This window comes from Marmota monax, unplaced genomic scaffold (genome assembly GCF_021218885.2).
Source record: "Marmota monax isolate L192 unplaced genomic scaffold, Marmota_monax_Labrador192_F-V1.1 WCK01_AAM20220418_F8-fsc00200, whole genome shotgun sequence".
Classification (NCBI taxonomy): domain Eukaryota; kingdom Metazoa; phylum Chordata; class Mammalia; order Rodentia; family Sciuridae; genus Marmota; species Marmota monax.
Window position 1 is genome coordinate 732028 of NW_026692549.1, and position 14125 is coordinate 746152.

Below are 14125 nucleotides of genomic sequence, written 5' to 3' on the forward strand. Positions count from 1 at the left end.
TCCATAGGACAGCGCCTGCCCCTCCTAAGCCTGACGAAGTTGCTGCAAGTAAGAACTGGAGCTGGGTCTGCCAAGACTTCTGCTCACCAGGCCAGGCTGGCCAGGCCTTCTGCCAGGGGTCTTCAGATACACGTGAGCACACGTGTGCCGTGACTGGGAAGATGCCACGGAACCTCCAGTGCCTGCCTGATCTGCAGAGTTTGCCAGCCCCACCCTGACCTGACATAGCAGCAGAGACTGCAAATCTCACAAGCCTTCCACAGAAACCAGATGAAAAAAGTCCTGGTAAACCAAATAAAGCTGGTACATGGGCTGCTACATTTTCTTGTATAAACTATTTGGGCAGAGCAGGACACCAGAATAATATCCCAGAGTCCCCAAAACTCTGGAGCAGAAGGCACCCTGGGGACAGCCACAGTGTACCACCCAACCTCCAGAACTGCTGTCCCTCCCATCTCCTCCAGAGGTCTCCTCATGGTCAACCCTAACCTGCACTGCCAGGCTTCCGCCCCACAGCCTAGAAAGTTTCCTGCTACAGCCTCTCCTCCCCGCAGTGCCCCCACCTCAGCCAGTGCTCCGACTGGTCCCCGCAAGAGGCACTTTCTCAGACTGAGGGTCCTCATATGACTCCCAGACTCCAGTGACAGCTTCTTTGCTGCCTCTTGACACTCACTAGTACAGGTATTTTCCCCAGGCTGGCACAGGGCTTGGGGTCGGCACACAAAAAGTGCTCAATAAATGCTCAAGTTAGGGAGTGAAGGACAGGTAGGAGCCCTACTCCACTGGCCCATTGGCTGGGCCAGACCTGCCTACACACAGCAAGCTGACCTTGGCAACAGAGCAGAGGTGTAGATGTGGGGGCCTGCTGAAGCCTCGTAGATGGCTGCCCCAGGACTGTGTCCTCAGGACATGAGAGAGGCAGGCACTTCTGGTCTCTAAAATGTGGGCAGCAGGACTGGTCCTGCCTATTGGGCAGAGGGCTGAGGATGGGTCTCTGAGCAGGGCAGGCTAGTGACATACCCTTCTGACTTCTCTGGAGTCTTGCAGACCCACCTAGCCAGCCTCCCCCATGTCACCTGAGGACTTCCTGAGACAGGGGCCTGGGAGCCCATGGGAGAGGAGGTGGGTGGGCATCTCTCCACCATGCGATCCTTGCCAGGCTGAGCAGATCCCCCTCCGCACATGATATGGGCTCAGTCCCCAAAGATCAGAGAGAATGGGGCCTAACAGGCAGGTGGAAACCATCCCTTTGGAAGGGCAGGGAGTAGGGCTCCAGGAGCAAAGCCCATGGGGAAGTTGGAGGGCCAGGGCACTGGGCCCACAGGCCAGGGACCTCGCAGGCCACCAGGTGCCTGCTGCTCCAGTGGAAAATCCTGACCGGAGTCATGCCCTCCATACATCCCTGCCCCAGTTCCTGCCCAGCCCCTAGGTCCCCAAACGACAGTGTGCATGGGAGCATGCATGGTGGGAGATCCCAGGGCATCCTGAGGCAGCTTGGAGACCCAATGTGTCTTGGCAGGACCTGGGGACATGGAAGAGCATCTGACACCTGTGGGCTTCTAAGACATTAAGGAGCCAAGGGCACAGGAGGTGAGGTGAGGTCAGGGTGAGACTGCAGAGGGTGAACCCAAAGAGGACAGCCTGGGTCACGAGGACTTGGGTGGGTTGCACTGTTCAAGATCCTGCACCCAGGATATACCCAACTTGGGCCTTGGCAGGTGGGCAGAGCTGGGCCAGGTATCTCTCTTCTGACTGTGGCCCAGTTCACAGGTCCCCTCCTCAAGGGGCCTCCTGACCCCAACAGCCAGGCCAGTCCACCCCATCAGCCACTCACTCCCCAGCCTGAAGAGCCAGCTCCCGGCCAGGTGTCCCTTGGCCACCTTACACCTACAGCTCCTCCTCAGTCCATGCCAACTAAACAGGACTGCATACAGGGAATCCTGCCCAGAGCCCAGCAGTGGTGATTCCTGTGCCACTTACAAGGTTTCAGAGTAGAGGAAAAGGTGGAAAGTTTTCAGTCCAAACCCAGCAAAGCCGCAGGATAAGTGGCCACAGAATAACCTCACCAGGAGCACTGGGCAGGCCTCCAACTACAGCAGAGCAGCCCAGAGCGACTACACCTCAGGCCCAGGAACACCCCCCCCCCCCCCCCCCCGCATCCAGCAAAGAACTCCTCCTCAGTGAACGAGGCCCAGACAGGGATGGAGCCTGGCAGAGCATGCACGTGTGATGCCACCTCAGAACCAAGGAACAGGAGAGGCCCACCAAGGGAGGGAAGGGATGCAGAGATGACACAGACAGTGCCACTGACCCACAGCTGCAGAAGTGCTGGCAATTCAGTAAGACAGGAAAACGTGCAGCATGGCAGTGAGAAGAGCAGTCATCACGCCCTGGTAGCCCCAGGAGAATCTACCAGAAACTGCCAGCACTGCTGAGAGCCCGTTGCCTAATGTGCACAAGAATGCCAGTGCCTCTTACAGGGACACCAAGATGACAAACGAAACCAAGTTTCCACTCAGAGCAACAGACACTAAACACACAGGACCTCCAGCCCTCAGAGCACCTCCGAAAAGGGCCACTGGCTCACTGCTCCTCCAGCTGCCACGCACACCTGCGGAGTCAATGCTCACACATAGGGAGACCAGTGGGGGGAGGAGAGGCGACATTTGGTGTGTCTCCTGGAGGGGCAGAGCTAGAGGGGCTACCTGCCAGGGGCCAGGTCAGGCAGGAAGAACTCAGGTGGAGCAGGTGGAACTGCTGAGTGACTTGCAGGAACACTTGATGGGGTAACCTTCCAGGCATGGAGGGCATGGCCAATGCCAAGGTCAGCTGTTACTGTGCACAGTGTGTGGGGGGACCAGGGAAAGCAAGTGTGGCCACAGGAAGGACCTGAAAAACTTGGATGCATAAACCAAGAAGTGGCAGGCCCAAGAAGCCAGGGGGATGGGGCTGCAGGGAGCAGAACCATAGGAGGAAGAAGTGAGGTCCTTCCCAGCCATAGTGGGTAGGTACAGGCCCCACCCTGTGCAGTGCCCACCATGGCAGCCAAGAAGCTGTGGCTCCCTGTAGGTCGAGAGGCCAGGATGGCTTTGCTTTCACATGCTGTGTCTGTCCACTCCTGGAAGGGACTGGTGTCCATACTGCCCTTGAATAACCCAACAGCATCTGAGGACGGGTTCCAATTCTGTGACTAGAGGTGAAGAACCTCCCCTCTCTGGGCCTGCTTCCCCACCTGCAGAACAGGAAGCAGTCCAGGAGCGCTCCAGGCAGCAGGCTCAGACTGAATGGAAAGCAGCCCTCTGTTCCCCTGAGGCTGAGCCATTTCCACCTACTAGGCATGGTCAGGCACGGGCACATATCTCTCAGCACAAACTCAGCTCCTGGAGGTATAAATGTCAGGGTCCAAGTGCCAGATCTTGCACACAGTTAAGAGCTGGGAGGCCTGTGTCCCACCTCCCCACAAACTGGGTCATACTTCCAGACAGATCCTGATGCCCCCATCCAGTCCACTAGGGGCTCACAGAGAGGCCAACACCTCAACCTCTAAGACACAGCCAAAGAAGGCTGGCTTGGGGTTTTCTGTTTATTTTTTATTTTTTTAATTTTTTATTCTTAAGTTTTAGGTGGACACAATATCTTTATTTTACATTTATGTGGTGCTGAGGATCGAACCCAGTGCCTCGTGCATGTTAGGCGAGCACTCTACCACTGAGCCACAACCCCAGCCCCTGTAATTTTTTTTTTTTTTTAATGAAATACTGAAACAGGGCCTGGCTGTTCTCAAACTCCTTGCTCAAGTGACCCTCCTACCTCAGTTTCCCCAAGTAGCTGGGACCACAAGTGTGTGACACTTAGATGTGGGTTTCCTCAGAGCTACTATGCCAATGGCAGGTCAAGTTGGACTTTACAGTATGTCTTGTGGATGATCAAAATAACTCGTGATGACAAGAGAAGGTAGTGATGCAAAAACCAGAGACAGGCAGCTGCTGGCCCTATAGCTGGTGTCTCAGCATCCTCCTTCCCACCTCAATCCCTGGAGCAAGGCGCAACACCCCCCCCCCCACCCCCGTGGATGCACATCTGACTGGCCCATGGGAGGGTGAGGTGCTCTCTGTATTTCTACCTTTTCAGAGCTTGACTTCTGAAGTGGGTGAAGTGATTTGCTGTTTGAAATCAGCAAATTAACAACAATAACAAAAAGATCCTCATGGATGACACATGGAGGCCATTCCAGAAAGTGGTTTCCACCTGGAGCCAGTGGCACAAGTGCCCTCTGGGAGCTGGCCACACCATTAAGGTGCATGGACCAGAGTGCAGGGGCCAAGCATCTCCCTTGATTTGAGAGTGCTGGGCCAGCCCTTAGTAACAGAAAGTGGACACACTGCCTGAGGCAGGAATATGGACTGGCCTACCTCCCTGGAGATGCAGGCACCAGCACAACCTGTTCTGTGGGCCTGAGGTCAGCGCTTACATCTGACACAGTCCTGGATGCTCCTCTCAGCCCCTTACAATCTGCAGGCAGAGAACAGCAACACTGACATGGGCCCTTCTGTCACAGTAGTCACAGGGAATGAGAGGGACACCTATCCAAATTGTCTTTGCTTCCTCAGATCTCCCAGCCCCCACTCCCCCCCCCACCCTGTTAGAGAAGCAGAGTCAAAGGTGACCCTGACTCAGGTCTGCAGAGCCCCTGCCTTGTCCACTTCCTTTGCATATCTCAGACCTACCACAGGTCTCTGATCCAAGTCTGTGGATTATTAACTGCCACATGTGCTCCTCCGTGCCCTACAGCTGACTGACAACCACCACTGCAACTTTTAGGGAGCACCTGCTGCTCCCACAGACAAAGACACAGCAGGCAGAGTTTGTTCCCCTTTGCAGGGGCAAGCAAGCATGTGAGGGTAACAGGGTGGGGAGCTGCCTGGGCATGGGTGGGGTCCAGAGCAGGGGCTGGTACTGACATCCTCAGGACAAAGGTACTGAAACACTTCTGTTTATAGGCCTACAGCTGTTTGGCTATACCTGGAAGGAATGAGCTACTTCTGGGGTTACATGGGCTTCACTTGATGATCAGTGTCATATCCTGGGGGGAGGGGGGGCAGGCCTGGAGGTGGAACAACTGTGAGCACAGGTAGGTGGCTGTGGTCCTGCTGACCCTGGGCATATAACCAGCAACTCCCTCTCCGAGTGTCCCATGTGGAAAGCTTGCAGAGCAGTGAACCACACACTCCAGACTATGCAGGTTGGGGCAACCAGCTCCCCTTGCTGCATGCCCAAGCATTCCCAACTGTGCAGCAGGGGTAACTGGCAGCCCTTGAGGGTCATTAATGTCTGTAGAGATAGCCTAGCTGAGTGAATGTTAATTTTGAGCCAGTTATCACTATCAATGTGACTATGAATTATCTGAACTTTGGGGAAAACCATTATACTTTAGTAAGAAATGAGGTCAATCAAGACCCTTCTGAATGGACCTAGAGGCTGACTTTCCCAGAAGCCCTGTACTTTTCAAGGCAGGCTCAGAAGGGCAGTGAAAGGCATATAAGACTGACGGAGGTGCTGTGTCTGTGTAGATACCAAGGAGGCAGGCTGGCTCACTGTGACCTAGGGGGGCTGTTTCTAAAACTCACGAACTACAGCCTGGGGAAGGTGACAGAGAAAAGGTACAGGCAGAGCCGACATAGGCAGAATACTTGTGACCTTAGCACAGCCTGGCTTCCCAAAAAGCAGCTCCTCCTTTACTCCTCCATTGCTATGTGCACAAGGCACTCTCCACATGCTAAACTGTTCTGGGGACCTACATTCTTTAGGATTCATGGGATCAAGTGCAGGTGACACTCAGAGCTAGGGAGAAGGAGGATCACTTCAGATGAGGTCTGATATGACATCTGGGCTGGGCATCAAAGGCACCAAATATCCAGGCAGAGGACAGCAGTGAGGCTGCAAGGCCAGGGCCCTGAAAGGGGCCGATGTGCTGGAGCAAAAGGGAGGCTGTCCAGGCACTGGGGCCTTCAGCCATGGTTGGAATTTTAGTTTTCCCTTCCCAGAAGCAGACAGGTGGGGCAAGAAGGTAGTTCCTTCTGGAGCACGAGGCCACAGTGCAGGAGCTTAGCATAGGATCTGGCTTGGAGGAAGTGCTCAGGAAACTGAGGCAGAGGATCCTGAGTCATCCATTTTCAGCAAGAGCCCCAGTGTGTGCCACCACACCCTACAAAGCATCTTAGCTGAGAATCCTGGACCCAGGACCTACCTCAGGTTCCTTGGGTGTGCATGGCTGTCTGATAGGCAGTGTGGTGAGCACAAGCCATGAGACCCCACTTTGTGCTCACAGGTTCCTCACCTCTGTCCATCTATCTGTCAGGCAGAAAGCAGCAATTCCATCCCAGGAGCACATCCCCTGGCCACCAGCACCTGACCCTGTGGATCCCAGAACCAATGGATCCCAGAGTTGGGATGTAAACCTGGAAAGCACTCCCACTCGGGACCAGCAGTGACCATGCCCCCTTTTCCAAAGCTTGCTTAGCTTCTGAAACTGAGGATCCCAAATCATCAAACCCTGAATCCTGGGGGAGAAAAGAACTGGGCACTGAGATGCCTGGGGACCCAAAGCCCAGCCAACAAGGATCCCCAAACTGCGCCACTAGTCCACCTAGATGGAAATCTGCATTCCTGGGCCCAGCAGAGGCCCTGGAAGAGTGCAGCTTTGGGGGTGCCCTGAGGGCCTGTTCTAGGCAGACAGCGGATCCCAACCTTTACACCTGTCTTCTGACAGTATCTCATTTCTTGCTCTACTTATCTGGGTTCAGGCAAGAAGGGCAGCATTTGCTCAGCAAACACTGTCCATGATAACTCAGCCAAACGTGCAATATTTTTTACCAATCTATTACCATTGCAGTAAGCAGCCATCACCAAGAGGGGTCTCAGGATTGGCCCTCCCTCTCCCTTCTAAACAGAACCTTGAAGGGGAGGGCAGAACAGGAAGAACCCGAAGTATCCATCTTATCGCTGCCTCCCCAAGCTCAGCACTGCCCAGAGGCCCAGCACGCTAGGACACAGTGATAACTTGGCAACAGAAACATAACCGAAACAAGGCCCACGGTGTGACCCGGCCTCCCGGCCGCTCGGATGCCCTCGCACGTTACTAGGTCTTCGCGCCTCTGCGGGGCGCGCGGTCCCGGGCCGGCGGCGGGCAGGGCTCCCGTGGTCCCGGCCGGAGCTTCACGCGCCCACCTACCTCCAGGGCCTCCAGCGTGCTGAAGCTGGCGATGGCGAAGCCGTCAATGACCTCCTCCTCCTGCGAGCTGGACTCGCGGCGGCGGCGGCGCGGGGGGCGCGCTGCGCGGGGCGCGGGGCGCGGGGGCGGCGCTCCGCGGAGGCCCGCGTTCTCCTTGCCGGGGCTAGGCTCGGGCTCTTCGCCCGACGACGGGCTCTGAGCGCGGGCGTCGCGGGCGGCCTCCCTGCGCCGGCCGCGGTCCCGCTGCGCGCGCGAGCGCCGACTCGGCCGGACCTTGGCCTCCATGGCGGCCCGCGGCGGTGACCTTGGCCCCGCGCCGCCTACTACGCCGTGCAGCCGGGCTGCAAGGATGCCGCGCGGGCTCCGGGCCGGGCCGGGCCGGGCATGCCGGGCGCGGGCGCTCAGCGCCGGACGCCGCGCGGCCTGGGACCCCCGGCCCGGGCCCCGCACATCGGCGGGCGGCCGCGATCAGCGAACCTCGGCCAGGCCCCCGAGGGCGCGCCCCATGGCAGTCGGCGAGCGGCAGCGGGCGACCGGGCGCGGAGGGAGGCAGGGCTCTTGGGCACCAGACTCGTGAGGCGGTGGCGGCAGCGGCAGCGGCGGCGCCCCGAGCGGATAACAACTGACGCACTTCCGCCCGGCTGGATCGCCAGAGGAAGTGGGCCTGCACCAGGAGCCCGCCCGCCTGCCGGGCCCCGCCCAGTTGGCCCCGCCCCCTCGGGGCCCTCTGGGCTCAGCCCCACCCCGCTGGCCGGGCTCGGCTATCAGACCACGCCCCTCGGCGGTCCGCTGGGCCCCACCTCTCCTTTCAGACCCCAGCCCCGCTCTGAACAACCCCGCCCCGTCGGGCCCCGCCTCCTTTAGCAGGCCCCGCCCCCGAGGAGTTCCTCCTCCCTAGTCAGACTCCGCCCCCTCCGCTCTGTTCTTCTCAGCCCCGCCCCGCCGGCCTAGCTTAGCCGCACCAGGCCCCGCCCCTCTGCTCTCTGAGCCCCGCCCCTATAACCACGCCCACCTATCAGGCCCCGCCCCTTAGGCAAGCTCGTGGTGGTCTGCACGGTGCCTCCTATCCCCACGTAGGCGGGGCAGGGTTCCCGAGCCAGGCGGCCCGGGCTGCTGCCAGAGGGCGCTCGGTACCGGAGCACGTGAGCGAGAGCGGGCCTCCTGCCCCGCAGCCCGCCGGCTTCTCCTCGGCCCCCGGGGTCGGAGGCCACGTTCGGCCCCGTCAGCCTTCCTGGACTCCGCGGTGACATGACCTTGGGCCCAGGACGCACCCACGGGGACTCGCCTGGGCCTCTGCTCTGCCGGGCTGCCTGGTGCTGCAAGCCAGCGGTGGGCTGCGGCGGGGTGGAAAGGCAGGGCAGGGGCTCGGGAGTTGGAACCTACACTTAGGGAACCTACACTTAGGGACAAACTTCCTCTTTCCTCAGGCGGGGCTGCTGAGGTTGGAGAGCTTGACCTGAGGCGTTTCCTAGGGCACTTGTGCAGACCCTAGGCGAGCAAGGCGGTCTAAATTCGGTAATTCATGCAATACCTACCAAATGCCTCCTATACCCAGACCTGTTCACCATGCAGTAATGAATGAGACAAGGGACACTTTCAGAACTGGTGGCAAGACCCTGAGCCCATGGCCAAGTAAAAAAACAGGCCCAGCAGAGAGGCCCTCTGAGAGGGGAAGGCTGGGGCTGACATCCATAGCCTGCAGGAAGGTGCAGAGCAGTGGAGATCCTTTTGGCAGAGGCTCCAACCCTGCAAGGACACCTGAAGAAAGGGGCGTACCCTTGTCCGCTGTCCCTTGAAAGGTCAAGGCCTCTGAGTGTACAGGCCAGGAGGTGTGGTCTGGGTGTCACCAGGCTGTGTCAGGGCTCTCCCTAGGGCAGCTGGGAAGGTGACTCAGAGTTGACCTAGGCCCTTCCTGTCACCCCCCAGCCTCCTTAGAGCTTTGTAATGAAAGCACCCACTCATCCCCCAGACCCTCCCTTTGATTAACAGGTGAACCAGAGCGGGCTCTCATTCCTGTCTGTCAGTCCTCTTTGAGAGTAGGAGCCTGAGAGTGTGGATGAGGGTCACATGCTCAGTGCCTCAGTCTCAGAGGCTTCTTCCAGGAGGTACTGGGAACCACACCTCTCTGGAGACTACCCCACCCCCAATCTGCAGAGTTTCCTGTGGCCCCTTTCCTGCATTCCCTTTCCTGCATTCCCTTCCCGATGAACAATTGCTTGGACTGCTGAGGTTCAGGATTGGAAGTTTTCAAATATAGAAATAAACTGCTCATTTAGTCTCCAGGGATGCTTGGATGTGTGTCCCCAGTGAAGGGCAGGGTGTCTGGACACTCTGTTTCTGCATTCCCTCTGGTTTCCTTAACTTTCCTGGGGAGGAGTCCCCAGGTGCCTTTATTCATTGCCAGGTGGCACATAGCCCATGTGGGGACCAGCAGGCATCTCTGGGATTCCTGGCTCAGTTGTTCCCCAGGGAAGTCTTGCTCTGAGGAATCTTCCCTGTAAGCAGAGAACATCTGGGCCCACAGGAAGTAGCTGGAGGTTAGGTCTGAGGGTGGTCTAGTACCCAAGTCTGATGGTGTGCCCATGCTCATTTGCCTTCAGAGGCACATCTTAATAGCTGCATACCCTGCCCAGGACTTTGAACTTGCCCCTGAGTGTTTGGAAGGGCCCTGCCAGAGCTTGCCCCTTAAACCCCACTGCATCCCCCACTTCCTTCCCTTTGCAGTTTGAGGTAGAGCCACTTGCTCCTTGTTTCAGTTAGTGTGTATGCAACCATGAACCTGGGGAAGGAGAGGCTGCTTGGGTGCAGAACTCAAAACGTGCAGAGCTGTGACTGACAGACACATGCAGCTCCCAAGGCCTGGCAGAACTGGATTTTACCTTGCTTATCGGTTTTAATCTGAAACTCAATGGCTTTACGCAGCTAGCAGCAGGTGTTGGGCAAGGCAGTTCTACCACTAGACTGCTGGATCCATCCTCAGTTCCCATTCACTGGCAATGTGTCAACAAATGATTTAACTTCTCTGGGCTCAGTTGTCCTATCTGTGGAGTGGGGGTGGGTGGTGGCATAAGTTAGCAGCCAGCCTTAAGAGGGCATCTGCATGATAGCAGGGAGGAGGCTCGGCTTCCCTTGTCCAGGACACCCAGAATCCCTGAGCCCTGGGTCTGAGCTGGGCTTAGCACCCCCTTTCACAGCTCTCTGGGCGTGCTGGTCTGTGAACAGCAGTTTGAATGACCAGCACCTGCTGCCATTTGTAGGCAGGACCCAGAGTCTTGATCTCCCTGGCCACAGTCCCTGATTGACACCCCTCCCACCAACTCCTCCCTTGCCAGTCATCCCTCCCCTTTCCTTCTGCCCTCAGCACTGGCTCCCAGTGCTCCTTCCGGGATCCTGGGACTCAGTTTTTTAGTACCAGCCCCGATTCCAAACCTCAGGACCCATTCTTCCTGTCAGCCCATGGGAAAAGGGAATGGGGTCCTCCATCTGCAAGGACCCTGCAGGCAGGGAAAGCTCCAAGGGCAGTGGTTTCTGTAGGTGGTTGTCAAAGAAGAACCAACTTATCACTGGGCCCAGACCCCACTCATTCCCTGCCCCCAGCACAGGCCCTCACCTGGCTACCAACCCCCAGCCCAGGTCCCACCCTTTCCCATCCCCCAGCCCAGGTCCTCACCTATTCCCTGCCCCCAGCCAGGCCCTTACCTGGCTACCATCCCCCAGTCCAGGCCTCTACCCTTTCCCATCCTCCAGCCCAGGCCCCCACCTGCCACTTGCTGCTCCCTGGCTAAGTGCTCTCTGAAAGGCAATGCAAGCAACAATTTGCTTCCAGTCTGGCCTGCCCGTCAATCAGGTCAATCAGCCCTTGGAGCCGGCATGCTCTTCTGCAAGGCACAGTGCAAAGTTGATTGATGTGAAGTTGTATGCAAACATTCTTAGCTGGAAAACTCATTCCACTTCTAAGGGATCAGCCCATGCACCATCCTTGAGCCAGCTGTTTGTTCTACCACCAGGATGGACATTTGCATGTCTGTCCCTCTGACCTCTGCTCCACCTCCTTCCCAGTGTGTTTTGGCTCAGAGCAAGCTTCCATAGATACAGTCTGGTGGGAAGTCTGCCCAAGACCCACCCTCCCAGCTAAATGGTCAGCTCTTGCTGTGATAATGCTGCATCATAAAAGCCCCTGGACTCTCAGTAACAATACAAACTGCTGTTTTCTTGCTCATGGGGCTGCAGGTTGGCAGGAGGGTTAGGGCAGGCCTGTTCAGAAGGCCTCTTTCTCTGTGTGCAGGATGGAAGGGAAGGCCATGGGAGCACCCTCTCTCCTGAGCTCACAAGGCCACACAAACTTTGAGCAAGCCAGTACCTCTGTAATGGGTTCCCTTGATGCTTGGACTGTATCCCTTGTGGCTTTGAAGCGTACATGATTTTTTTTTTCCCCTAAACTTCTCCTCCCTGATCTTCTTTTCCCTAAACTTTTCCTTCCTGATCTTTCCACATTTTCTCTGTTCCCTGCCCCCAGCACAGGTTCCCACCTGGCTACCATCCAATGATAACAGCCCTACTGATGGGCACAATCACAGCCTTTGGGACAGGAGTCCCCTGTGTTTCTTTTTCTTTTTCTTTTTAGAGGGAGAGAGAGAGAGAGTTTTAATACTTATTTATTTTTTAGTTTTCTGTGGACACAACATCTTTGTTTATATGTGGTGCTGAGGATCGAACCTGGGCTGCACACATGCCAGGCGAGCGCACTACCGCTTGAGCCACATCCCCAGCCCTCCTGTGTTTCTCCTTCGATAGCAAATCAATAAGTCTTCTTTTTCCTTTTTCTCAAAACCATGTCCTCCTTACTGGATTGGCATGGGGACAAGGAACCAGCTTTTGGCAACCCCTCTTCCTGCAGGCTCCTTCCCTGTGCAAGTCACAAGGCCACGGCCAGCACCCAGGGGCAGGAAGTGGGCCCCTGCTGGGCGTGGGTATGGCACTGCAAAGTCACAGTTACAATTTGTTACTGCAGAAAATTTTAAGTGAAATTCAACAACTGAAAGACTCTGTTATTTGGCTAAGAGAACAAGTACAAGACTTAGATGGGCTCAGAACTTCAATGTCATGAATTTCACCCAGTGTTGCATTATTAGAGTTCCATGTAATGATACTGAAATTCAATGGCAAAATGTAATTAATTAACCACCCAATGGAACAGGATCCTTTTCATAATATTTCTTTGGGTGTGTTGAAATTACAACCTCAGGTTCTGGTCATGGTTGATACAAAAGCACCTGCTTTTATTTATTTATTTATTTTTGGTACCAGGGATTGAACTCAGGGGCACTCAACCACAAGCCACATCCCCAGCCTTATTTTGTATTTTATTTAGAGACAGAGTCTCACTGAGTTGCTTAAGGCCTCACTTTTACTGAGGCTGGTTTTGAACTAGCAATCCTCCTGCCTCAGCCTCCCGAGGCACTTGGATTACAGGCATGCACCACTGTGCCAGGCCACCCTAATTTATTATAGCCCTTTCAGAGTATGGAATGAAGGATATGGAAAATAAGTCCAAGGCCACTTCTCCTATCTGCAGCTGTTTCCCCACCTGACTTATCTGGGGTAAAATTGAAGCTTGTCGCGCTGCAAGGTCCTTGTTGTCTGGAGCTGGTGGGTGGCGAGAGATCCCATTGTCCATTGGCTGGGAGTCAATGTACAGCAGTCTGAGCAGAAACGGCTGCAGCCATTTCTGCTCAGTAGACTATGCCCAGCAGTGCCTAGGCCTGCTGCAGACCAGGATGTGGACAGGGTTGCCCCACCCTAAGGGCAGTGGTTCAGTGCACCTTGAGAGGCCACAATGGCTGCTGGGCTCCCTCAGAGCCAGTGTGATCCATGGGCCCTTCCAGCCTGCTGCCTGTCCCACCTGGAAGAACCTTGGATGGCATCAACCCCACAGAATCCTCCGCAATCCCCAGGCTATGTGTGTAAGGAAGTGGGTCAGAAGACCCCTCGGAGACTCCCACAGGCAGGGGTCCAAGGGGCCCTGGGAAGATCATCCCAGGGAGTGTGGGGTGCTTCAGCCTCAGGAAAGCAGGTTCCTGGGCAGGGGCTGCCTCTAGTGGCACTGACCCTGGACAGGGCCCCTGCTGTCACAGCCTGGGACTTTGGTTAAAGCTGCAGGGTCTCTGCCAGCATGAGCCAGGCCCCTGGCTGGGGGAGCAGGACAGGCCTGGTGGCCACGACATGGGCCGAGCTTTGTTAAACCGGCCTGGGGCAGAGGGAGCAAGGACAATCTGGGGCCTGCTCTCAGACCCCAGGGCCAGGAGACAGGTGGCCGATGGCTAGCAGCACTGGGGCCAGGGATTCTGGGTCTGCTTGCAGACCTGGGATAGCTGCACAGGTGGAGAGGGGGCAGGGCCTGCCCTGTGACTCCATTTGGACCTTGGCTCCCTGAGCTCCCTCCTTTGCCTCCTGTTGCTGTGCTTTGGAGAATATCCCAGTCTGGACTCCAGACTGAGTGTCACTCAGGCCCTGTGGGCATAGCAAGGGCTTCTAATGGGGAGGATGGAGTGGCCTTCCTGCAGCCTGGTTCCTAGGAGGAGAGGAAGTTGAGTCCTGTGGTCATTGGTGCCATAGAGTGGGTCAGTCTGAGAATGGAGCTGACCCTAGGAGTGAGCTGAGGGCAGAGGAGCCCCTGGATCCAGCTATGCCTGAAGCCACTATGCTCCAGGACTTTGCAGTTCTCTAAGGCAGTGATTTCTCCCTTGGCTTAAACCCACGGGCGCTGATCTCCTGTCACGCATGACTCAGTGTGCTGATGCAGGCGTGACCATGCCAGGTACATGGGTCAGGAGAGAATCCTTAGCCCAGAGCTCAGCAGTCAGACCCAGTGGTTGGTGCCAAGTCCAAGAACTG

The 14125-nt window shown here is 56.6% G+C and overlaps 1 protein-coding gene across 12 annotated transcripts in view; it reads right to left on the reverse strand.

The window, feature by feature from the left end:
* The window catches only part of Fbrsl1 (fibrosin like 1), a 60457-nt gene extending 52581 nt beyond the window's left edge, over positions 1–7876 (reverse strand). For 3 of the 12 annotated variants that reach the window (XM_058579744.1, XM_046445920.2, XM_046445923.2), the window contains exon 1: positions 7232–7539. In XM_058579744.1, the coding sequence (XP_058435727.1) occupies positions 7232–7516 (285 nt within the window). In that variant the 5' untranslated portion in view covers positions 7517–7539. Of the gene's footprint in view, positions 1–7231 lie in introns of all 12 variants that reach the window. The other 9 variants (XM_046445917.2, XM_046445921.2, XM_046445928.2 and 6 more) reach the window with 4 other exon arrangements.
* Positions 7877–14125: the final 6249 nt, after the last annotated feature.